Below are 27397 nucleotides of genomic sequence, written 5' to 3' on the forward strand. Positions count from 1 at the left end.
ACCTGTTCTTCATTTGCCAGTCGATAACCATTAATTACTTTCAGTGGAAATTTAAACAAAGCTTTTCCCCTCTGTTAAAACCAGTAAGCCATTCAGTAATGACAAATAAACCTGGAGCTGTATCTCCCCCTTTCCTCTCATTCTCAGCCCAGAGTCTGGTACAATATGAACTCTTAAAGGAAATGCCTAGAAATTGATAGGTCAAGGGCCTTTATTAGTCTGATGTGGGGGGAAGCACATTCCTGGTGCTTGCTGTAGGGAAAGCATATAGCTACTGCACATACACAGATTTCTCATTGGTTTCCCAAGCTGTACCTGTGGAAATAAAGACTTGAATGCAGAGCTTGTTCAAGGATTTTTCTATCCTCTGGCTTGCCTTTGCATTTTTTTATGGATTGTTCATACAGACCTATGCAAAGCAACAGCATTTGGTCACCTTCCTCAAAGCAAAACAGAACCATCACTTACTTTGTTTGCAATTTTTAGCATGTTCATATTTTTCATACCTGATTTGATTGAGGTAATTGCAAGTGCCAACAATTGTGAATGCCAGAAAAAATAGAAGAACCAGCAGTGATAGATTCTTGAGTAATAATTAATCTAAACATTCTTTTCTGGTAGGAGCTGAGGCAAAACTTGCTTTTAGCAACTCTGTCTTCATTGTCTGATAATTGCTAAGTTGACTCGTTAGAAACTTACTGTCATTTAAGTTGTATTTTTAAGATGGTGATTGCTTGCTCTTTGAAATGGTAGGCAAGAGATGATATATCCAAATGCATAAAACCCAGTGGGACCAATTGTCAAAGGCTGGAGTTTTGTTAGTATTTTGTATCCATCATTTCAATGCAATGCATGTTTTACAGTAAAGAGAAACTTCTGACACTATTTCATACTAATACACAAAATTAATGTGTAAATATTCAAAATACTCACTGGATGTTGAATGTCTCAGCATAACCACCCACAATCTAAAGTTGTGTCCAATGATTTACAATACCGAGGTATTTAAAAGTGGAAGGACAGTTTAAAAAATTGTAATTCTGATCCTCCTTTTATGTAGACATATTAATTTCACTTTACAAAAGTGCATTATAAACAGAAGGTCCTTATGCTAATATTACATATTCAGTCAACCTGTGTGGCATTTGCAGATGGGAGGTGATTTTTACCAATAAGTGAGGTTTGATCGTTACATCTATATCAGTTGTGCTGTGTACATTTCAAACAAAGGCAGGCGAGACCTTGATTTTGTTAAGCACAGCAAACATCCACTAAAGTCAGGAGGAGGACTGCTATAAATTTTTACTCTGACTGACTGTCTAACCTTGGAAATCCTTTTTCACTCAAATAATGCCTTTTCATATGAGGAAGTTTCTTGTTTTCAGCTGGGTTGCTTAATGAAAGCAGAAGGTCTGTGAAATCAGGGATTAGGCTAGGAGAACCAGAACTATGATTTACTTTATAGCAGATATTCCTTTTACCTTTTTGTGAAGCTGTTACTACTGTGAATCCTGCAAGCTTGTCCAGTCATGAAAAAACAGGAGTTGGTGATTTATGGCAACCTCTCAAATCAGCAGGGAAACCCCAGTGTTCCAAGAAAGCCCATATGAGAGATACGAGTTAAGACATCTCCTCCCCACAAAAGGAGTTTCATCAGCCAGTCGGGTATTTCTGCGTCATTGTCTAGGATGTTCAACCCTGGAAAGGAAAAATAAATTTGCTGCCATTGTCCTGCCCAGCAGGTCATATCCCTAAAGCACAATTAATGTCAAGGACTTACACAGCAGTTGCCCAAAACCCAGCCTTCCACGCACGTTCAAGAAGCAGAAAGGTTCAGAAGGAACATGTTAATAAAATCTTGTCAAAACTTTGGAAGATGCATAAAATAATAACTGGGAAGAAAAATGACTTGCAGATAGAAACATTTAAGTGGAATGTATCACCTTGCTATGCTGGACACTGATTTATTAAGAATAAGGGGAGGAAATTGAATATTTCAGGTGGTATTTACCAAGAGAAAGCGAGCTGTCCCAAAGCTTTTATTAATCTGATTTGCAGAGTATCCACTACCACCAAGGGACCTACTAAAGTTGTTTTCTTTAAAGCTGATGTGAAGAGGTCAATGCAAATAGCGTTGTGGATTACACTGTGAGAAGATGACAGTCCTTTTTACCATATGGAGACAAACCTGAATTATTTTGTTTTCCTTTTTCTGGTTATTTATTAAATGAGGTTCATGTCATACAGGTATTCCCTTTTCCTCTCCAAAGGAAATGAAGTGTTTACATCATCTTGATTGATCTAAAGTAATAATTATTCTGTCTGCCTACAGCTTCCAGGCAGTTGAATAGTCCAGTTGCTAGTGCAGCAGCTTGCACATCAGAAAACTAAAATGTACCTGCCGTGATACCACAGACAGGTTACACATGTCTTTGCCTGCCACTTTTCCATCTGCTTTCTTGCTTTCATGCTGGCTTAGCTGGCCAGCCCCCAGAGATGGTGCTCATCCATCATTACTTGTTTGTGGGAGGGGACTTTGGGAAAGACATTGCCGTGGGAAGCAAATCTGCTCCCGTGAAATGCAAATATGTTGACAATCCCATGAACTTTTACTTGAAAATCTACTGCATTTTTGCCACTGTGCAAACGGTTCTCTGAAAGAGATGTTAATGGTTGTCTCACTTTTCTAGAAGTGTTTTCTGTGTTCCTGCATAAAAAGTTTCTGCTGCAGTGCTTTAATATGTAACATTCAGCACATATTCAGCAGGAAAACCAGATTAATTTGATTAAATACACTGTTGGCTATTCTTAGCTACCTTTTTAATTACTTACTCTTAATTAAAATCTCAACCAAAACAAACATGACAGAAGAAAGAGCTAAAAGGATGCATGTTTTCATGATTCAATCTGTTTGACATTGTTCTATAACAGACAGACAACAGCACTTTGGATTGAAATATTACAAGATTTTGTTCTTTTCCCCATATCTGTGTCAATTCATGCAGTGCTTTAAACAAGCGAATCCATGCTCTTGAGCAGTAAACCAAGTCTCAGTGTTCAAAAGTAAACATATTAAAGTCTCCCCTGCAGAAATCCCTGCTGTGAAACAAATTGAAAATCAAATACAGCATCTTTTTCTATAATAAGAAATAATTCAACTCTTTTCAGAGTTGCACTGAACTGGTTAACAGCCACCATGTTAGGAAAGTGCTAATTTCCCCAGCTTGGGGTGTGTGTAGTTATCTCCAAATCAAAAATGCAGTAACATAATATCATGTACATGTGTACTGAATCTGACTTTGTTTGTCTTTCCGCAGGCCATGTGGCTGATGCTGCAAACAAATGAGCCTGAGGACTTCGTCATAGCCACTGGGGAGGTCCATAGTGTCCGTGAATTTGTGGAGAAGTCGTTTAAGCACATTGGGAAAACCATTGTGTAAGTATGAACATGAGATAGCAGCCATGATTTGAACATTTCTAGCCTGTTCCATTTGCTGTGTTACAGAGCATTTTTTCTCTACATTCTTCTTTTTTCCCTCTCAGTTTCTAATTTTGTAACGCACAATCCTCTGGGCATGAATGACTGCCACAAGGGATAAATCCAGTGTTGCCCGTTATATCATTAAAAAAAAAAACATGTTAGTGGGTACATCTTGATTTTATATTCCAAGTCTTCATTCTCTGTTCTCCCTTTCACTCCTTACATTGGGGAACAGAAGCCACTCCAATGACATTAGTACCAGGGTGCCATTCATCACCTTGCTGAAAAAGGGCTTTTCTGCCCAACTCTCTATTTTGCACCCCTGGATTTGTAATATCCCCACAGTCCTGCTCCCACCCTCTGTGATCTCAAGAGGTGACACCTGCCAACCCTGTTCTTTTTGTGTGTCAGCCCATCAGCCACACTGCAAGCAGCCCACTCTACATTCCTATTAGCTCTTCTCCTAACAAGCCATAAAAATGTTGAGCAGTCGTTGCAGAATCTTTACAATGCATATTCCACATAGTTTGATTGAAAATACAAAATTCCTTCTCAAGACCATATAATAAAACCAGGATGGCTTGGTGAGCGCTTTCCGTAATTTATATTTTTATTGTTTATTATTTTTTCAATTTCCCTCCTTCTGTATCTTCTCTGGGCCCCATGCATCAACATACCGATCTCAGCTGGAAAAGGGAGAGGAAAGCCACAGGCTCTTCCATGACGCTAGCGCCAGGGCTGTTCCTCAGGCCATCAAAGTCACTTGTGCAGCTGGTGAACTTTTGACAGGGCCAATAAGTTTTACTTGGGAACAAAAACTTGACAAATTCAATAAATATGCAGAAGTGCACAGATATATACCGTATTATTTGAACAGCCAGTGGGTGGCTGGGGAGGTAATAACATTTTCTCCTCAATGAGTTTTTAGTCTGGTTTCAATTTTTGGCATCAACTTCCAGAAAAAAATCTGTTGGGGGAGAGAGAGAGACTCTGTAAATAGAGTTTCTAACCCAAAACCTCAGTTTTAGGAATAAGTTTCTGTCCGTATTTTTAGCATCTCTTTATAGTGAGATGTCCTTGTATGATCACACATTGTCCCATATGCCTTAACAGTAGTGAGGTTTGATAGGGTAAAGGGGAAGTAGTAGGATCTCTACTAATTGCTTTGTCTTTTTTTTCTTCCCCCTCTTTTTCTATACTTTTATTTCTTGTCTTTATAAACTAATTCTCCCTAAAGAGTATTGATACAAATATGCTGTGGATTCAGTTGCTCTATTTATGTAAGAATTCTTGTGATTTTGGGAACTGCTTTGTCCCTGCCTAGTGCTGTTTGCAAAAGCAAGAATGAATGTTTGGTGTTTGGTGAACTTTTTTTTTTTTTTTTTGAATTTTGATAACCTAAAATCAGAAAACGAAACATATAGGTCAGTACCTAGCTGAATGTCTTTATTTGCAGATGTTCTCAACATCACAGATTCTTTTGATGTCAATAGATTTATCCATTAGTTTAAAATTAAATTACCTGCTTTGGTGTGGCCGAAGAAGTCTCAGCATTTCCCAAGACTGACAAACCAGCATGTATTTTTCAGAAAACAAATTAAGCCTAAAGAAAAGAACAATTACACAAATAAAAGTCAAAGTACTTTTATGAACAGCTTCTGTTATAGAGATAATATGAAAGGCTTACTTTAGATTTAGTTGGTCCTAACACAAAATTTTGTGTCCCATTTTTTTAATTTTTGCTCACGAATCACTCCACGTGGTGGACTTCATATCATTCAAATTGGTGATTACTGCAGTCAGTGTTTGGATCGAATCAGTCACAAGTTTTTTTCTCAGGGAAACTCAACAGTATTACTCCAAGTGATGATGTAGGACAAGTATTTTGTACGTACAAGGGCATAGTTGTGGGTTTTTTTACTAATCAATAAAAATAATTCCCAAAAATTGTATAAGAGTCCACATGACATCTAGTGACATGGATTTTTAGGAACGTAAATTGCTTTACAAATGGAGCTTGGCCTGCTAATCCCCATGGTCCTTCTGAAATTTTTCTTCACAATGAATAAGTTATTAACCCCTTAAGCCATTTACAGGTGATATATAAATAGCTGTACATACGGGGAATGAAGGGACACTTTAGGTGTTAATGATAATTTTGCTTCTGATCATTTTGGTGGTGATGAAATTCTGATCCTTTTAGATAGAGTTTAGCCAAATAAATCAGCCATTCATTCCCCCTACTCTAGGGTGAGAGTAGTGTCACAACAGATCCACTACTCATCCCATAGCCATCGTTCATCTTTCAAATTGCCCTTGATGTAAAATGTAAAGTTTTCTTAAGAACCTCCATAATTTTTCTAGGTGTCGGCCCGGCCCATGCTTTTACAGCACAGACATGATCTCCTTACCCTCACTGGCTTCTTGACCAGGCTGGTGGTAACCTCTCACATTCTTAGAAACCCTCAAGGGCTTTATACTCCCATCTCCTCCAGTTTCAATATTTCTTCTTCAGGGAGTAGCCTGGCAGCAAAATCCTCCCTTTAAACTTTGTGGGACACCACTGGTGAGTCCCATTGATCTGTTTCTTTACAATTTATGAGGCACCTAAGAACCAACACACCAGAGTGTATTTGCTAAATGAGTTCCTGTGAGGACAGCTGCTTTCTTCCTAACTCCCTTCCTCAAAGTTTAGTTGAGTTGTTTGGGAGTTTTTTGCAGGGTTGCAGGTTATGAAATTTTGCAATCTCAAAAACTCACCTGGGAAATTTCCAGCACCCCTTTCCACTGCTGTACAATGTCCAGCATTGCTGCACAATGCACCTTTCAAAATTGATGGACCAGGAGAGATGTCATGGCTAGAAGCTGGCACACCTCATAGTGCATCTGAGAACACAGGTTGCATGAGCAAGGGTTCTTAACCATCCCTACTTTGTGCTTTGGCAGGAAAAGTTGCAAATGTAATGAAATCTTAGCTGTCACATCTTGATATTGCAGTAGAGAATAGGAAGAAAAACAATCCTGGCCACCCCATCTACCAACTAAAAAAATTTTTTTGTTTTATTTTTTTATCTTCCTAACAATTCACATTAACTTATACAGCTGAAAATCCAGGATAGCCTAAAAAGTCTTTCCAAAAAGATAACATAATCCTCTGTTGTCTCCAGTCATTAGCACATGTTAGGACTGTGTCTTCTAGCCAAAATAAGAGAGAAACTTTATTACATGTGTGTACTTAATGAAATGTACAGCTGCAATAAGAATGATTCTCTGAAATTGACTGTGTACACAGAGTTTTTTCTACCTTGTGTGTTTTTTTTCTTATAACATTTCTTTTTCAAGGAAGAAATTTCAAATTATATTTATATAGTCCCCTGAATCATTTGAATTCAGTCCTTTGTACAAACAGGAAAGCCTCAGAGCTACAAATATTTTCCCCCTATAAGGATTACCCTTTTTTTCTTTTACTTTCCCTTCTACTTATTACTAATTAAGTAGTACTTGGGGGAAACACTTCACTCCTGTAAGTAGAACTACAGCAGGGTAAATGAAACAGGCAAATGCTTGTCTTGACTAATTTTCTGTCATTAATCTTATTAAATTAGAACAGGATTGCAAAGATAGCCTGAAACCACGACAAGCCCTGAGAGTTATTTGCAGAGTGCTACAAAGACTGCTGTCTGCAAATATGGAAAGGAAAGGAAAGGAAAGGAAAGGAAAGGAAAGGAAAGGAAAGGAAAGGAAAGGAAAGGAAAGGAAAGGAAAGGAAAGGAAAGGAAAGGAAAGGAAAGGAAAGGAAAGGAAAGGAAAGGAAAGGAAAGGAAAGGAGCTTTTCAAGCAGTGGAAAAATTTATTGTGGTTTTTATTCATATAAAAATACGTGCACATTTGTTACAGAAATATTATTCATTTCTTCCAGGATCAGAATTAATTCAGTAAAAATGAATATTTTACTCTAATCATTTGAGTCTACATACAAATTTTATTTGAACTAATATTTCAGTTGATCTTACAAAAGATCACCCTAAAAAGAGGAAGTTTGCAGGTAAGCTATAAGGTCTAATGAGCAGAAGTGGAACAGTGGCCTCTTCAGTGACAGTGAATGTTGAACTGAGATTGAATTGAGAGAGAAGGGGTTCTGTGGCTTGGGTTTTTTTATTTTACCTTATAATGAAAGGCTGGGTTACAGAAAACATGAAATTTGAAGGATTGCTGTAAGAATGTAAAGCCAACAATACAGTGTTGTGAGGACGTGGAAGAGGAGCCATTGAAAGTCATCATCAAAACAGCTGCTATTTCCAGGTCTGGTTTTTCCTCACCAAAAATTGCTGGCTGGGTGGTGCTATTTGTTGTATTTAACAGCTCAGAAAATCAGAAGCTTTCAGATGAAGGGGAAGGGAACCAAATATCACATAGAAATTGGAGGCATTTTGAACAATGATGGCTGAAAGGAACTCAGCCAGCTCAGTGAAGAATGCTGGCCTGGGTGAGCCCACACAAGCATGAGTCCTCACTTAGGACTGCAACAACTTTATCACCACTCTTACTGTAGAATATATGTTTTAGGGGGGGCATTTAACTCACCTCAGCTGGAGAATTAACTCTTCCAGCTGAGCAGGATTTTATTACTTTCTTATTGATACAAGGTTTTATCTGTAGGCAGACCTAATAACTGTTTCAGAACTCAATTAAGGCTTGAAGACTCTAACAATTTAATTATCTAATTTCATACGTCATAAAGAGGTATAAGAGTTTCTCCTATAGGAAAACTGGGTGAGAATTAAATGTGGTGTTTCATGGGAAATTCCTCATTTTGCATCCCTCCACCCCCACCCCCAAATGAAATGAAAAATGAAATGAAAATAGTTCTCACAAATGCAGCTTGGAAAAATATCTTGTTTCAGGTCAGCTAGACTGCTCTGTTTCTCTTCTGTCCTCCTTTTAAAGAAATAATAACTTCAACAGACTTTTTAAAGCCACTCTGAAAGAAAAAGAAATAAAATAAAAAATTTCCATTCAGAAAATGTCAAAACATCTTTGTTAGATATCGTTAACATAGTCTTGTTTCACGTTGACAGTAATGGAACTTACTTGAAACTAAAACTATGATTTCCAGAATGTTTTGATTTTCACAGAAGCATTAATATTCTTTGAGAACACATTTTCTTCTTAACATCAACTTTTACAATTTGAAATAAAGGTATAGAGCTTCAAAAGATTTTAAATAAACTGAAAAAAAATAGGGAGCCTAGCATATATTCTTTTTTAAAGTCTCATAATGTGGGGCATCACACTTTAAATTTTTGGAACTTGAGCTTGACAATGGTGGGAATATAATAACAACAATGGCAATGTTCTAATTATGTTCTTTCACTGAACAAACCCTCAAGAGCTGATTCATCAGAGCATTTGAAAAAATTTCTAAGTACATCCCTCTATGGTAGCATATTTGTTCTTTAGATTTAAGCCTGAGATCGTGGTTGAGCAATGCCTATATTCTTGATTGCTTTGATGCATCAGAGCTGCTGCCAAGGTTGGTGGTTGAGTTGGTGACAGAGGCACATATGAAGAGTTATATTCAAAGTTTCCCTGCAATGATTACTTGCAAAAGACATTAATGGTCTGTTATATGATGTCAGTTTTACTGTTTATAAAGTGCTAGAGCAGAATGAAGTGCTTTGGCTTAATTGTGTGTTTAGCCACAAGTCCCAGAAGTCTCCACAAATGGTATCTCGTATTAGCTGTAGAAGAAGAGCAAAATTTTCCTAAAATTTTGTTTTCCATTAATTGTTCATTTTCAAATGTGAAAATATTTCCTATTGGCATATATTTGATTCAAAAGAGATATGTGATACATTAATTCTGTAAAGAGACTGAGCAGCTGTAGCTACTAGTAGTTTTTAATATTTTTTTAAATGCTATCTGTTCTGTTTCTGTGTAAAGATCAAGCAAGAAGATGAAATGCATATACTTGTTCAGTTTACCTGAACTTTTATAAAAGGTTTCATTTTTAGTTGATTTCTTCACCACTTCAAAAACATATGTACTTTGCCTTGTTTGCTTCTCAGTTACAGCCATTTGGACCATTTGGTCCATTGCAGTGTTGTTCCCACTCCTCCCCCTCGATTATCCCGGCTTTCCTGTGTCCTTCCCTGCCCACCTCACACCCCACCAGGTGGGGACCTTACAGCTTGAAGCTGCTTGCTGTCTTACTCAATACTTACAAGAAATGAAAAATAATTGGAATCTCCAGAATTGATGAGGAAAAGAAGCATTCATCACTGCTGATAATAAGTATTATAACAGTTAGTTATCTGCAGATATGGAATTAGCCTTAAATTAACTGCAATCAAATCAGCTGTAAATCCAGAATGTAAAAGCCATTGAGGTGAGGAACCTTTTAAACAAGTAAATTTGCACATGCATTTGAAATGCGATTAATGTATTTTTAAGGAAATTTCTGAGGTCAGTAATAGTAATAATATCCAGCAGAGCTGACAATAACTGTTGTCCTAAGCAATCCCAAAGGCCCCATCTCCAACAGTGAGGCACTTGACATGGAAGCATCAAATCCCCTTTGCCAGTAGCAGACTCATGGTCTCGTGCATCCTTATCAGAGCGCAGAGCATACCGGCATATGGCTGATGCTGTCAGCCATGAGAGCAAACCCATCCTTTGCTTCAGTGAGAGGATGAAGCTCCTCAGTGTCGGGCAAGCAATGGTCTCACTGTAGAGCAGGGGTGTCAAACTCATTTTCACCGGCGGCCACATCAGCCTCACGGTTGCCTTCAAAGGGATGAATGTAATTTTAGGAGTATGTACATTTATGCAGCCCTAAAATTACATTCAGCCCTTTCAGGGCAACCGTGAGGCTGATGTAGCTGCCAGTGAAAATGAATGTGACACCCCTGCTGTAAAGGTTCATTGCCTGCAGGCTCTAGGACCAGCGTTTTATGAAAAGTCTACACTAAGTCAGCAGGTACCTGCCTGGAAGTGCTGGGCTTTGGCACCAGCCGGGAGTCAGGGGAATCCATTGCCCATCCTCTGTACATGTAGTCCAACTCTGATTAGCCAAACTGTCTATCCAGGGATGCTTTGTGTTTCTCCCAAACTACACAGGGCTGTTTTCTTGCCTACTTGGGCATCTTCCCTAAGGAGCAGAAACCTGGGCAGTCCTGCTGACTGGAGCTAGAACCACAGCAACCTGAGGCTTCCCTGTACCTCTTCCACCACACTCCTGTTTCAGGATAATCTGGCATTACATTTGCCAGTTAACAATTCTGACTGCAATTTTACCGCAAATTAAGGAGGGTTTTGGCGATGTGTGTGTGTGTTGTTTTTTTTTTTTCCCCTTGTAGTTAGAGGAAGAGGGGAGGAGGGGTTGGTTAGCAAAATGGATGTCTTGCTCCTGGTGTCAGGCTGGCCCCCACACAATCCCTTTTATCAGCACTGTGGTGTCCCCAGCTGTGAGCACTAGGTGCCAGGAGTAATTAAAAATGCAGCTATCAAATGCTACTTTGTTCACAATGAGAAATACTCTTTTTTTCCTTGTGAACTTTTCACATTACTGTGCTGAACAAAACGGGTGGAGATTTCTTCTTAAGTGATTTCTATTGTTATATAACTTCGATAGCAACATTAAGTGAATCTTTACTGGTTCGGCCAAGCCTTCTGGAGCCTATTGGGTGTTAAATGGGGTTCTCTGCTCAGTGACCTCCAACAGCAACTGACGTCTCCTGATCTAAATGCTTCCTGTTGTTTTACTGGTGACGGTTAGTTTTCTATTAAGCTCATTTGAGTCCTGCACATTTTTACCCTCTGCCCTTTAAAGGGAGGGACTAATGTTAGTTTTGGCTTCTGAATGGAAATTTTGCAGTTCAGGCTTCAAACAGAGCAACTGTAAAAAAGAAAGAAAGAAAATTTAAATTATAAATCACCTTTAGCATCATAGCTTGACTATTAACAACTGACTTCACTGTGGCTATTATCTGTTGGAAATTATTTCAGTGTGAAGTGTTCCCAGTATCAAGCATCCTACAGGCTTGAGTTATGAGTTATTCTTAAAAAGTCGTGGGATTTAAAACCTAGTAATAATGCACATTTGGTATTTCATTCTGCCTTTCGGTGTTTTAACCTTCATGAGTACACAGAGGTCACATTTTCAGACTTTCTTCCTTAGCCCTCAGGGCTAGAAACTCAAAAATGAAGGCTGAGGTTGTCAAAGAATTAAATTCTTTGAGGGACTTAATCGGGAGTGGGGGAAAGCAAGAAGAAATCAAATTGTGACAAAATCCCAAAAGGTGGCAGTACAATTAGTAGGTGGGAGGCAAAGGGCACTTCTCTTTCATTGCTGGTGACTAAGGCTAAATAGTCTAAACCACAGTGCTAATTTAAATATATAGATTTTATTCAAATACAAAAAAGTATTTCATCACTACACTTTTATGCCAAGTGGGTCCAGAGCCCCATGGTATATACTTTGAGGCAGAAAGCTGGAAAGCATCAAGTTTCAATCATTAACTTTAGATTTTGTACATTCAATGGATTAGGTTTGATGCACAAATGTACATTCCTGCATATGTCACCTGAAACATTTGTTTTGAGAGGGAGCATCATCTTGAGGCTTCCAGGCTGCAGGCTGGCCTCTCCAAAGGCAGAGTTCATCACCCACCAAACTGTACCTCTTCTGTTGCTCCCAAAAATTTCAGACCAGGACAATTGCTAACAAAATGGTTCACGGCACAACCAGGTCATATAAGTTAGAGCAAATTGCAAGCTGTTCAACACATATGAAACAAATTTGGACAAAGTAACTGGCTTTCAGCTCACAGGTAGTAAGTACTGTTTACAGTACATGCATGCAAAGTGCCATGTCAAGCTAGGACTGAAAACTCAAGAAATGGTTCTGTTTTGCTTTTCCTAGTTAAGTACAAATTGAATTATGCAGCTTAATGCTATTCAAACAGAGCTTCACATCCATAAAACCAACAGATTAAAGAGTTCCTAAAACTATTGGCCAAAATACAAGAATTAAAAATATTTCAAAAAAAAAAACTTTGAATCAATCCACAATTGAAAACCTCACTGTCATATTTATTTGCAGATACATGAGACATTCTGAAATCAGGACATTTTCTTTTCCCCTAGCATTATGTGTTTAATTTGGAAGTCCTGTATTTTAGACCTTTCACTGAATCAAAAACCAAAACAAAGAGACTTCAAAAGCCATTGTTGCTCTGTTCAAGTCTGAACTCTGCCTTTGTTCCTATAGCTAATGAGTTTATACTGTCCTGCAGGGAGAATTGACACCAGCCTCAAGTAAATGAAAGCAGGCCAAATGTTGGTAAGATCAGAGCACTAAAGTAATTATGGGTTGATTAAATGTTTATCTTCTTTACAGGTGGGAAGGGAAGAATGAAAATGAAGTAGGACGCTGCAAAGAGACTGGCAAGATTCATGTGACAGTCAATCACAAGTACTACAGGCCAACTGAAGTGGTAAGAAAATGCTTTCTCTTAGCTTTGCAAATGAATAATCCAATCACTCAGCCAATAAATTGCTGCATTTGGCCAGCACTCTGTGAAAACGGCTTAATTGCGCTCCTGCTGGCAGCTTTTACAGCTCAAATTAGCCTCTTTGTTGGCCCTTTCACAGCCAGCTACCTGGGAACAGGCAGCACTGCCCAGGAGGAGTGGGTTTGTCTTGTCACAGAGACACTTCTCTGCTTCAGCCACCCCCTCTGAATGAGAGAAGGGATGCTTAAGGGGGTGAGACATCATCTTATGGGAAACAAAACAAAGTGTAAACCAACTGGTCCCAAAGGGGTATGTGGTCACCTCTCCTCCAGCCCCAAGAAGGGAGGGCAGAGGAAGGTGGGTGCTAATAGGCTTGATTTCTAAAGTACCTCCTTCTGTGTCTCCATAACAGTGTTTCAACTCCATCCAGTGAGTATCTCCTGTTCAGCTTAGATCTTTGCAACTGTGTGTACCACAAAATGCCAGTTTTAGGAGTGCACGTGTGCTTTGTTTTCTCAGATGCTTTGCAGAGTCCCACTCAGTAAATGCTCACTTGCAGAACACATCTCTACTCTCAGGAATGCCTCAGTGAAGTGTACTGGGGGTGGTCAACTAGCACACATTTTTAGTATCTTTGTGGTTTGGCAGGACTGAACCACTAACCTCTGTGCTCAGATACCCTAATGAGCATTCCAGGAAAGAAAGGAAAAAAAAAAAAAAACAAACCAAACAAACAACAACAACAAAAACCAGAACAAAACAAACCACAATATTTTCAAGTCAGGCAGGATGGTGGCAATGCCCAGAGAAGGTACAGGACTGAACCTGGTTTCTGGACACAGGGAACAATAGCCCCAATTGTGCGATGTGGGAGTGGGTGTGTCCAGGAGAGGATGTTTTCCTCTTCTGGGGAGGGTGATACCAGCCCCGCCAGCTGCTGATCCAGCATCGACTGTCAGTCTGTCCGTTCAGAAGTGCTGTCTTCAGCTGCTTGATTCAAACAAGCTGTGATGAAAGCTCATTTGTCTTGACACGGATAGCAGAGTGGGAGTGGGGAGCTGCACGTGTGGAAGTGGACATGGCTTCAAAAGTGGAAATTCAGAGGTGAATAGAGACTTTCGTGTTATGCAAAAAAAGGGCTGGGCGTGCGTATCAGAATCAAACGCTAGGAAGTCATTAAGAGCTGTCTGTCATTCTGTGCTTTGGTAAGGTGTCAGGATGATAAGGACAACACAGAGACAAAAGGACTTGCCAAACAGGAAAAGGACACTTGACCCAACAAGTCTGTGCTTTGTGAGACCCACTTTCCTGCTCTGTCATAGCTCTTAATAACAAGTACATATTCACTCCTCAAAATTCACGGGTAGTACATAGCTGTTCTGAAGCCCTTGCTGTAGTTCCACCTTATTTGTGTGCTCAGACTTTTTTCTGTGGAAAGAGCAGTGCCCATGGTCTCCTCTTTGTCCTTATTGGTCTCCTTTTGGGAACACAATTTCTGGATTTTAAATTCAGCTTCCTATATTCTTCTCCATTTTGGGGCAGTGCATAAGCACAGGTCCCTCAGGAATGCTCATACAATTGCTAGTGGGTCCATACATGTGCATAGAGATATGTTCACATACAGAGTAGAATGTGGCCTTGAAATAGTGCTGTGTATGAACTCAGTAGACATCTGATGTTTATCAGAAATTATCTGATCTCTCATGGGCCACCTTCCCTTGCGCTCCATCTTTCTCTTCAACTTCTCCCATCTTGCCTTGCATTTAACACAGTCCCTATTTGGTTCCTGTGGAACTCAGGAAAGCTGTGAAGCATTAAGCATGATGTAGGTAGAAGTACAAAATTAGTTTTGAAGTACCTTTGTTTTAAGAAATATGCAGATGAACAGTGAGCAAAATCCTCTATGAGGAGTTGTGGCACCCGCTTCCTGCAATCAAAGTGTCCTTCCTAGAGCATCTCAGAATCACTTTCATTTTTTTTAAATTCTGATTTTATTTCTGTTTCTTATCAAAGGCAGGCAAACTTCAGTTTGTTTCAGTCAGAGAATTACATGTGTGCAATTCCAAAATGCCAGACCAAAATCCAATCCATCATGAGAAAGCGAGGAAAAGCAATGAGAGAAATGAAATGGATTGACGACACGTGTCCCCGCCTGCCACCATCATTAAGACTGCTGAAGGCAAGAAAGCCTCAGGCTGGCATTTTGGAAGGAGGCTTAGCTAGATCAGTTAACAGGAATTCTGCTGTTGAATCCCAGCTGACACAGAAAATCTGATGCTCAGATTCTCATGTCTTATTTGGAAACGTCTCTGTCTGTCTGTCTCTCTAAAATTTAACATGGTATTCGGGAAAGTGAAAATAAATATAATTTAATCTTGTGTACAGTCAGTTCTGACAGTGCCAACACATTCATTTGAAAACACATTTGTTTTCTTCAGTTAGTGATCCCTGGGGTCAAGGCCTCCCATTGAAAAGCTTAGCTGTACTGAAGAAGAAACCTTGAAATGTGAGACTGTCTTCTGGTGAAACTAAGTAGACCCTTTGAATGCCTTGACTCTAAATCTCTTCACTGTGCTTTTGACTGCTTTGGGGCCCCTTGATATTTACTGGCCTTGGGAATTGTTCCTGCTAATGCTTCTAATGCCTATTTCTTCCCCTCCCTCCTTGCATCTTACCATCTACAAACCTATTGGTGCCATTTCTTTTGGCTTGTGTCGAATTCCTATCAGTATTTCTTCTGACCCTTTTTAAATTGTGTTTGGAGACTCTAACCTGCTGCAAGAATTGGGGAAAAATTACTACTTCTGCCTTTCTTAAAATCAGCAGTTTTCACAGGACCTACATGACAAGTTTGCTTTTTATACTGAAATTGATACGCTATGAAAGATGCTTTCACACATTTTGCAGACTGTTTTAGCATATGGCTGATAAGGTCATATTTTATACTCGCTGCCCTAGGCACATAAAGATAAGTTACTGCTACAGTTTACTCTAGTAGATACTTCTAGTCTTTTCTACTTTTGTTATAATCAGAATGTTCATATTGCAGGCAAGCAACTTATTCTATATTTGGATTTAAATAATCTATTTGGTGTTCACAAAAAAATATTAAAATTAATTTTAAATTTATTTTAAAAGTTAAAACTGAAATTCAATTAGCCACCTCAGTCAGTTGAAAACAAGCTGCCCTGCAACATGAGATGTCAGAAGCATCAAGTCTCTCAACTCCTGAAGCTGCGTAATTTTTAGAGAATTAAGGCCCATCTTTAATTTTCTTATCTTTCAGCAATATAATTACTATTAATTTGTATGCAGAAATTTCCCTCCAAGAATTACACAATTGCTTCTAATCAAATTATGCCCATTAAGGTGTTTGAATAAAATTGCCTCTATTATTTTTGCATGGGAGATATTAAGCTAGCAGCTCCATAGGATCTTGCTTCATTTCATTGCCCTTTTCTGCAACAATGAATACTAACTCCAGGTCTCACTGGTCTGTCCTTTCGTCACAGAACTTAAGATGTTTATATGTCTCAGGAGTTTGTGTTGCTTTTTAAAGGAAACAAACAAACAAAAAATCTTTCAACCATCATGTAAATGTTGTTTTTTCTCTGAATCTAGTGCTTTGCATGTATTACAGGGAATCCTTCCACTTCTGTCTCACTTGTTTCTGCAGTTGTCCTACAGCTTGCCTAGGATAGGAACTGCATGTTGTATTTGTGCATCACATCTGCTATGAGCTGGCATGGCTGTAACTCTGAGGATGTACATACATCAATGCAAATTTTCTTTAAGCAAGCGCTGGAAACTCTGTCACAATGTGATGCTAGTATTTAAGCAGTCATCTGGCCTCTTATTATTCTTCTTCAAAGAAAAAAGGGCATGCTAACTTGCCAACATCTTCCTTTTGTTATATGCCTTAAGCAACTAAGGATTTTTCTCCTAGTCCTTTCTAGCACTGATATAAATTTAAATTCCATGTAATGCTTAGGAGAAAAAAAATCATGGCAATGTCGAAAGATACTTAATTGTCCTGGAATTTTTTTCTTTAAAATTGCTCTTTATAACTCCAAAAATGTTCTGTATTCCTCCTGACTAGGTTGTTTACTTTCCAAAGGATTGTTTGTTGTATCTAAATATCTACAGATATATGTATGTATGTATGTGTATATATATATATATATTTATATATAAGAGAACTATCTGAAGTCTTCTATTTGTTGCTTACAGTAAACTGTACATCTTTACTTAACTGCATTTGGCCTCAGTTGCCCTTTTTCCTACTTGGAATTAAGCAGAATGGCTTTAAGTTTCAGTCCCTTCAAATGTTTTTTAAAAATTCAGCTCTATGTTTCCCATGTTTCATAGGATTCCAGTAAAAATTCCTTGGGGCATATCACATTCTCTCAAAGTCAGCTTTCTTAAAGTCAAAAACATTTCTGAACTCCTCTAAGTGTTCCTGCCCTGAAGAGCATTTAAAGTCTAATGAAACCATGATCACAAAACCCTAAATGCCCCACACTTCCACTTTAGTTTTCATACAGGCTTCATTTCCTACTCTTCAGTTCAGAGCCGCCTGTGACTGTGAGCTGTTCAGATGTCTGCATGAGGAAACACGTGCTTCCCTTCTTCAAGGATCATTTTGCTCATCAGTGTCAATATATGGCCTGTATTAATACTCATGAAAATTAAATGGGAGAATTCAAGGAAGAATAATCTTCAGATGGTTTTCCTGTCTATTTTCCTCACTAGCAGTCAGGTAAAGACAGTCAGGTAAAGCAGTCAAGCAAGTTGTCATAATTCTGACAGTCTTCTCATATCTTTTTTTTCCTCCTTGTTCTGAAAATGTATGTCAACATCTGAAAACTAGTGCCTTGGTAAATGATTACCTCTGTTGTCCTTAATTCTCCTTGAAGATGACTTTGCTGCTGTGTCAGATGAACTGTTTATATCTTTTGTTATTTCAAACTCAACATTATCTCTGCATTGCTTTGCCACGGTCTTCCTTTTATTTGTCCCTCCTGCTAATAAAACCTGCCGTAGATTTTTTTTTTTTAATTGGTTTGTTTTAGTTAAGGCCTTACATATCAGGCATTTTGGAGGCATCTCTGAAAACATACATGTCCAATTCAGCTAAGTAAGATAATGATTAGTAGGAACTTGTCTCTGTATAACATCTGCGAGGCGCTGAGCACTTAACATATCTTAAATGTTTCTCATCAAGCATGTGAAAAAGGTTTAAAAAAATAGTGTCACTGTGTTTCTGCTTCTGAAAAATATGTATGGCAGAGCAGACAGACAGACTGAGATCATGAGGCAGTGGCAAAGTTAGGAGGAGAGCCTGACGACCTTGTGCTCTGCTGCGGTTCCCAGTGGACACAACCATCCCTCCACATGTGGCTTTCTACTTTTTTATCTCACTCTGATTTTGTTCATCTTAGTTGTTCCTCAGAAGATAGGAAGATCATTTTTACTATCAGGTTTTCGGGTCAATATGTCACCAAACCTGAGAAGCTTCAGCAGGCTCGTATCCAGTCTTGCTCACTGTCTTGTTTAATCCTCCTAAGAGACTCTTAGCAGGAGCCCTCGCTTACCTCCTTTCTTGTGGGAGCAGATACCTAATATGTACACCTCCAACACTCCCACACACATTTCTCATTTTTTGCTTCATAACTAGCTCATTACATCAGTATTAGACAGGCGCATCCAGTAAAGGAATCCCTCTGGACACCACTGTTTGCAGTCCTCATATGCTGTGCTTCACTCAGTTGCTTCTCTTTGCGTCATCTTGCTCCTCCTCTGCTGTGCCTCCAACAAAATATTTCTCTGGCAACTTCTACAGCTGGCTCTGTTCCCCCTCCTCCTTCGCCACCTCTTTCCCTGCTGTCATTCCTGAGGTTCTGAAATCAGCCATGTGTCATCTGTGACCTTCACATCTTCATTGATCTTCCTGAGAACATCAGCCTGTCTCTTTGAGTCTGCTTTCTGATCCCCTAATACCACAACTATCCAACAAGACTAGCCAGAGAAAGAGGGTGTCTTTACCTCCTGGGGTCTAAGTTGGAGTGCTTTTGTACTCTGGGTGTTGCACCATATGTTCATTTACAAGATCAGTAGTTTTTCTTTAGAAATGTTTGGACTAGCTGAAGAAATCTCTGACTGACTTTGGGCAAGGCAATTTTCCACTCTGGGTGAGTAAAGAGATTGCAACCCTATTGAAAAGCTAGTATGTAAAGATAAAGCTGTCATCCAAGCAGAAAGGTTGGTGGTTTTAATTCATTGCTCATTTTTCTAAACGCTGTTGACACATAGCAATTAGTGACAATCTTGGATGTGACAGATCCAGGCTCAACTCCTGAAAACAGATTTTTAAATTAAATTTAGGTGACTGGAGGATTAAGGCTGAGGGAGAGGTGAGTGAGGACAGAAGGCTGTTTACCTCCTTAATTAGGGCCTGATTCAGCCAAGCATCCAAGCAAGTGCTTCACTTCAAGGGCATGAATAGTTAATAGGGACAGTTTCCATACTCGGAGGTAAGAGTGTGCTTACGTGCATTGCTGCATCTTAATATGAAGGAAAGCAATTCATCTGTGATGGGAAATGAGATGGCCAGCCCAAATGTTTCTGAGAACTCAAGAGGTGCCAGCTGATTATTCTTGTTTGCCTGCCTTATTGTACGTGAGCACAGTACTTGGGCATGGAGATGCTGAAATAGCTCGAGACAGTTTTTTTAGCCAGGTTCTCTTAGGGTGGCTTCACAGGCAAGATGGAATTAGACCAAGTTCATGCAGTTTGTAGTTTTGATCAACTGCTCCTGCAGTGATGTTTCCTGCCCGTAATTCTTCTCTGCTTTCCTGGCAGTGGGGGGTCTTATGACCACCTCTACGCTTATTCATGTTTATTCATGCACAGAACGTCTCTCTCTCACCTCTTACACCTTTGCCTCCTCCTTCTTTTGGCCTGCCATTTGGCCTCCTCCATTTGGACCATCCCTTGTTTTCTTATCAGTGCCTGTCCTATGCCTGTTCCACACAAACACTCCCTGTACTCCAACACATGTGGTGGGAAATGCAAAGCCTCTGGAGGGATGTCGCGGGGGATGGGGAAAAGCCTGGAGCAGGCAAAAGCCATGACAGAAGTCCAGGCTCAGGCATCACCAAAGACACATTTGTCACATCTACCAAGTATTCCCTCCTGCCAACAGTCTCCACCACCTACCGCCTATTCCCCATTTCCTACATTAGATCAGACATTCGAAAGAGCTGAACTGTGTTTCAGACCGCATTTTGTAGGGCTAAGTGAGGCTGGAACACTAGCAGAGCAGCTCAGCACAAAACTGTTCCCACCAGGGCTTTCTAAAGACCTTGGTGTCAGAGGTGGTTGAGGTCACTTACAGGCCTGATTGCTGGTTCACATTCAAAAGTGGGAGCATGTCTGAAGATCTGTCTCCCTTTCAGAAGCTGTTTATTTTATTTTACAATGGGATTTTAAAAGTCAAGCAATACGTTAACAATACTGTTCACATTTTAACTATGTTTCCCACCACGTTGTAACCTTTTCTTTTAAGTGTGCTGTGCCAACTCAACTCTTGCAATGGTTTTAGAATGGCAGCACAGAACTGTAAATGACATGATTTATGTGAAAATAAAAATGGCTTTTGAATACAGAGGATATGAGACAGAGGTGAGGTTTCCTTCAGCAAATCTGGAATTAAGAGCTAGTCTCATGTCTAATTTCTTTAGCCTTTGCAGGCACTTGCATGCCTTCAGCTGTTTGTATTTTATTTTATGGGTGAGTGGGTGCACAAAGGAAGATGACAGCCAGAGAGCATTCATGTGTTTCATCTTTGAAGCCATGAGATGGTTTTGGTGTTGTTAAAAGAAGCTTCTGCTGAGTTTGGGTCAGCATCAGCCTTTTCAGCATGAAGTCTTCCAGTCAGTCATTTGCTGGAGTCATAGATGTCTCGAGACTGGGTATGTTATGGCACCTAATATTTTTCCTGCTTGAAAGATGGTTCTCAAAGCCACTGATTCTCAAAATTCTATGCTGCCTCCTGGAAACGATGTATCACTTTAATGTTGCTGAAGGCGTTATTAGAGTGGGAGCAGTTGTTCCTCTGAGGGACACCCCAGGGCAGCGTGAAAGGGCCACATAGACCAGGTTAGGAGAAATGCATAAAGTGGTAGCAAGGTCCAAGGAAGCAGGAGAGTTTGAGGATTTGTCTCCAAAACCTTTCATTTCAGGTTTTTCAAGTGTTTCACTGTCCAAAAGTGCCAGTAAGTTTCTTTCACTTTCTTCTTTTATTTCTTTAGTTATTTGAAGTTTATTCCCCTAGAAAATGTGGAATGTTTTAACTTTACCTATGGGGAAAAAAAGTCAAAAAAGTGTTCTGCTCAAAAAAAAAGAGATCAAAACTGGCTTTTCCGTTTTTCTGTGGAAAGCCTAATTTGGGAGGCAGGAGAGTACTTTTCTGGGGTAGTCAAGCTTTCTTTTAGATTGATCCTAAAGGTTTTCTGTCTCCTCAAAAAATTCACAAGAAGTCTTTGTTCAGGCTTATATCTGTCCTTCACCATTTACAGCTTCTCTCAAAGGGCCAAATGGTTGAAAGTGGTTTGGAAGTGGTTGTTTAAAAAATAAATAAGCCTTCACCTTTCCCCTCTATCACCCTTAGAGTAATCATTTGTAAATTAACAACTTCATGATGGAGGCATAAAGAGCTTGGACCTTTGTTATTGTTGCTGCCCCGTGATGATGATGTTGATGGGTACTTAATCATCTTCCATATCTTCATGTCTCATCCTTGTATTCCACTAAAAACCTGTAGCAATGATTCTGACTTTATCAGAACTTAGAAACCTTTTACGTTGTTAATTATTTTTTAGTATCCTTAATACTTCCCTGGTGTTCAAGGAGAGCTTGTATGGTTGAGTTGCAGGGGAAATTGAGCCTTGTAGATCTAAACAACTTTTAAAAGTTTGTTGTTGTTGTTGTTGTTGTTGTTGCTTAATAAAACCCTGGAAAATTATCTCTGTGGCATAAGCATTACAGTACTTGTCATGAACCAGGAAATAGATCTTCATGCCTGTCTTGGATGCTCCCCAAGTTGTCTGATGTCTCAGCTGGATGAGTGAAGGAGGAGACAGTAATTATCTGCAGGGCAGGGGAGACTTAAACATTAAAGCGCTTTATGCCTAGGATCAGCTGGAATTTTTGCTCATTCCTCACATATAGTGTCTGAGCTCACCAAAGCAGACAATATGAAAAATATTAACAGGATTCAAGACGACATTAGTAATAGATTAAGAGTGCATGCCTCCCTAGCAGTACTTTTGTTTTCTTGATTTTTTTTTCCTTTCAGCTAGAGAAGTCTGAAGGTGAGTAGGTGAAGTCAATTTTAATAATTCACAGACGATAATACATCTATTTCTTACTTGACATAGCTAGTGTTTAAACTATTAGCATTGTCTGGCATAACATAAAACAGGATCAGTCACTCATCCCTTTCAAACATCTAACCAGGCCTCATTTAAATTTCTTCCTTCCAGCTTTGCCAGCACATTTTAATAGTCTTGGTAGAGCTCTCAGCTGACTTGTGACTTCAGACTTTATCTACTGGGTTGTGATTGGGAATGAAGTAAGACAGCACCATTGCTCATCAGCTTTTTCTGTATGCAATGACACAGAAACCTCAGTACTACAGATAGCCATTGAAATTCAAAACAGACCACTTGACTGCTGAACAGAAAGGAGTTTTTAAATCAAATTTTCTCTTTGGAACACTGTTCTGTAATTTTTGAAAACACTCTTTTATTTTTTTCCCCTTCCTCCAGATTGCTCAAATGGTACTACTTTGCAGTCATGCTTTGTATTGAATAGCTGCAAGGGCAAAGGAAGATTAACAATAATGAAAACAGAAAAAATGTGTTTTAAAATAGGATTCCTGCCTGTTCTCTTACAGTAATCTGTGACAAGTTCATGTTTATAATTCACTACATCTGTTACCAAGTTAGAGATTTGCAGACCTTAGTTTTACAAATTTCCAGATTCGGTGACTAGGCGTTGAATTGCTTTTGTTTTTATTTTTTTTTCTGTTTGACCCATAAAATACTACACTTCCAGCTTCTGCTCTAGAAAGCAAAAACATATATTAAAGCTTCTTTACAATAACAAGGACTTCTGACTAAAGCAATTGGCTCCCACTATAGTTTTCACTTAGATAACAGTTGTAAATTTCCAAACCTCTAATCTTTGGCAACATTTCCCTCTTGATCCTGGTTTCTGTTTCCATGTGTTGGGGGAGATTAAAAAGTGGGTTATGAAGGTGAAATTGGAAACAGAGAAAATGTGAGGTTTTAGGAAAAGCTCAGGTAAATGATAGTGCCAAGTTTGCTCTGTGCACTGTTTTCATAGCAATGAAGAAAACCTACTGGGGCCTCTTCTTATACTGCAGTGTTGCCACTGATCACATTGTGACATTCGTTCCTTGCTCTAAACAATTCTTCTGTAGTGCTAATCCTATAAGATCACAGAAGTCTTTTGTCTTGCACGTAGCTGGCTGAAAGGGCTTGGAGATGAGTATCCAAGGTAATATTTAGGTGTTTTTCCTGATCTTTCTTTCTCTATCTCCTCCCTAAGGCATCTATTGATATTATTTCTGCATTTCTCGTATCTGTTAGATGCCTTCTGAATGGCTTCTAGACTTTTAAAATAAAGACCAAAATTAATCCTGACTGATGAAGTAAATCCTAAAAGAATCGGACACCTCAGTCACTGTAAACAAAAAGCTGACATTATTAGAATGTGACTAGCCCTAAAGGTAAGCCACTCACCTCTATAATAATTCAATAACTGTGTGGCATAATGAATGCAAGGGGAAGGTGGACATGGGAGTGAAAACACAAACACAGGAAGGTGCATTATTCACAGCTGTAGAGATTCACAACAGTGAAGACTCATATGCGCTTGAAGAACAGCCAAAGGGAGTTGGTGGTGGATGACAGGCAGTTTGTGTGCTGGAAAGCTCACAAGAAATATTCTTATTTTTGTCTTCCAGCATTAGTGACCACAGTTAGTTCTACTTTGGCTTAGCTGCTGGATGAAGTTAAAAAAAAAATAAAATAAAAGACATTATTGACTTAATTAAGTTCTTAAATATGGCTTTGTGAAGGATTTCCTACTCCAGACTAATGCCTGGATTGATACCCTTGATAGCATAGCTTGCTGTGATTGAGAATACTCTGGATGCAAACATCTGTATCCAACAGCTACTTCAGCTAGTGATTCACTTGCAGAGGAAGCAGGTGTCAGGGCCATGGCTGCTGGGTGGAAACTTCTGGGAGAAACTATACACATGCAGGGGTATGTGGCAATTAATGTACTTGCTATGGTTTTTGTGAGAATCAGCATTATATGCCAGAGTTCATCAAGTGGGCATTTTGTACGTTGACGTACAGACAAATGACTGAAAGGTTTAACTGCAGCACTGGGACAACACGGACAGCTGCTATTCATGCACCTGGGTTTGACTTACCAGGATTTTGAGCTGGGAGGGACCATATAGAAATGTGACAAAGCAGCTGGAGTCACCGTTGCTTTTGGCTGGGACTGCCAAGGATTGTCCCATTTATGGTGGCAAGAGGAAGAGTTCTGCTGAAGGAATATACACAGTGCTAAGAGGCACGTAGTCAATGACTTGTTTTCCGAACATATACACAGTGCTAAGGGACATGTAGTCAATGACTTGTTTTCCGAACACCAATGGATGCCAGTGACTGCTAGAGACAAAAAAACCTAAATGTGTTTGTTTGCGTATCAACATTCACCTCATTAGCAACTACTTTTTCTTCTGTAAAGCTTGAATAAGTTGTGTTGTCCCTCAGCTCTTCCAGTGCCTTTTTTAACTGCCAATAACACAGCTTGACACTCTTTGCAGTTGTCAGTGAGCAAAACTTCACAAGACATGGTATATTCAGAATGCCCTCAAACACTGGGTGATGTGAGGGCTTTCTCAGGGATCCTATGTGAACTGTCAAAGACAGTTCAGGAGATTGGCACACTCCAGCAGATTTATCACACCTGTGTCTCTCTTCCAAAAGCCACGAGTAGGTTGTTGAGACAGAGGAAGGAGATTGTTAGCAAGTTTCTTCACAGGAAAATGTTCATTTTGGATCAGGATTCAAAGTGAATGAATATCCACTTAGATTTTTTGGGGTTTCCCTTGCATTCATTGCTATCAACTGGCCAAATTTTGACCTTCTTACAGTCAGTACCATCTAAATATATACAGTGATCTCAGTAGAGATGCACTTTGAAGAAAGGCATTCTGTTGATATAAATTATTTTAATATGGGCTTTAGATATTAGGGAGATTCATGGATAAAGAAAGAGAGAGTTAGACTTTTCTATAAGGATACCAATTTAAACTGTCATGAAAATGAGAAGAGATGACTTGACAATACACTGGTGGAGGTAAACAACAGACTCATTTCTGTGGAAAGGGTGTTGACAAGCAGTGACTTTTGGGAAGCCTCCAAACAAAGTCCAGACACTGACTTTAGGGACTTAGGCAACATAAAAATGATTATTAAAAAAAAAAAAAAAAAATCACAAACATCAGCTGTGCCTGCAGTTTTTTCTTCTTTTTTTTTCCACATACTTTTGTTCTATTAAACACTTCCAGAAACACTTGTACAGTTAAGCCTAGCACTATGAAAAGGACTAATATACAGTTTAGACTTCTTAAAAAAAAAAAAAAAAAAGAAGAAGAATACATCGGGCTTTGAGCCTGATAGACCTCATGTGGACCTGAACTAAAATGAATACATTGAATATCATGTTGGCAAGCAGTGTTGTATATTCACATGGCTTTAGGCATGGATATGGAAATGGCTCCCTCCAAAACTAAGTTCCAAGCATTCCGACAAAATAATTTGCTCATATCCCAAATATTGTTTTGCTTTCATTTGTTCTCATCCCCTAAATTCGTTTTTATTTTGTCTAATAAGGTGATGCTTTAGGGAGGGGGAGCTTACGAGTGTTTTGTTGCTTCTTTATTGCCCCCTCTGCAAAGCATCCCATTGATGGCTGATGCAAAGAAAGCAAACATTCTTCTTTTTGTACCCTCAGATACCTCCTGAAAACTCTTTTTTTGCCCTCCATAATCACTATACTAGTGATGCACTGTGTTTTCTTGTCCTGATGACCACTGTTGTTGTTTGTTGTTGTCTCCTTGCACTGTCCTGTATCTCTATTTATTTGTACTCCGTTTCATGTACTGAGGGCATATGCATGCAACTTGACCTAATGAGTTAGGTTGAGTAAAGGAAACAATCTAGTTGCAGGAGTGTTAAATGCTTCAGTGCAGCAGAAGCAGGGTAAATTAGCTCATATAAAACCCTGCATTTGTCACGGTAGCAGTATGGCTTCATGTTAGCTAGTTCAGTAATATGCAGCATGGACTTGGATTACGAACATTTTGTGAGAATTTCTTTTGGTCCTTTTTTGCAGCACAGCTAGAGCAAGGAAGATCCTTGATGATGGCAGAGTTTTCAGACACAAGCTGTAATAATCACCATTATATCTTTACTAAGATTTTAGAGAAATATATGTGGGAACCTATTTATTACATTTGTTAAGATTCTGACTCATAAACGCAGAATTCCACCTTCACGCAAAGGCTGAAGCAAGTATACTAGCTGGATAACAAGACAAATTTTCAGTGCCCTGAGACTCAAGCTGCACATCCTCTTACTGGAAACTTATTGGATACCATCTTTAAATGTTTTACATTATTTTTATTTGTACTTTCCGCACTTAGGTGGATCAATGGGAGCCTGTTCTGAAATTTTAGACCCTTCTTTCTTTGCATCACAGTTTCAAATTAGTGGTCTGCAACTGTAAACTCATGTATTTGTACTGACACATTTTTAAAATTTAAAGCGCTCATGTGCCTGCAATTAAAGGAAGATCCAAATAAAATGAGAATATCTGGCATATAGCCATCATCTCCACTATCAGCTCATTAGCCAACTTTACAAATTTAGACTTCATGTGGAAAAAAGTTTATGATTTAGTGGCTTGTTGGCTTTATCATACACATGTTATACTGGTAACTATGTTGCTAATACCTTTCAAACCAGTACACGTGTTCAGCAGTTGCAAGGTATCTTTACAAACATTCCTGGTGGCATACTTTTAAAATATGTATATTATATTCAAAATGACTGTAACATTGTAGGAGGTAAATGTGGTTTCATCCTATATCCTCTTTAGTCATTCCAGTATTTTCCTTCCTCTTTCCATACAATTGTCATCAATCAGTTCTGCCTTTTCAAATATATTTAGACATTGCATTTTTACTCAGTTACATCTCTTCAGAGTGAAAATACTTCTGTTTTATTTT

General features: G+C 39.0%; 1 protein-coding gene across 1 annotated transcript in view; it reads left to right on the forward strand.

Annotated features, from left to right (window-relative positions):
* The window catches only part of GMDS (GDP-mannose 4,6-dehydratase), a gene marked incomplete at both ends in the record, with an annotated part of 414283 nt that overhangs the window by 330678 nt on the left and 56208 nt on the right, over positions 1–27397 (forward strand). Inside the window, 2 exons of the mRNA XM_080339750.1 lie at positions 3318–3436; positions 12882–12978. Coding sequence (XP_080195876.1) covers positions 3318–3436; positions 12882–12978 — 216 coding nt within the window. The remainder of the gene's footprint in view (positions 1–3317; positions 3437–12881; positions 12979–27397) is intronic.

This window comes from Nesoenas mayeri (assembly GCF_963082525.1).
Source record: "Nesoenas mayeri genome assembly, chromosome: 2".
Taxonomy (NCBI): domain Eukaryota; kingdom Metazoa; phylum Chordata; class Aves; order Columbiformes; family Columbidae; genus Nesoenas; species Nesoenas mayeri.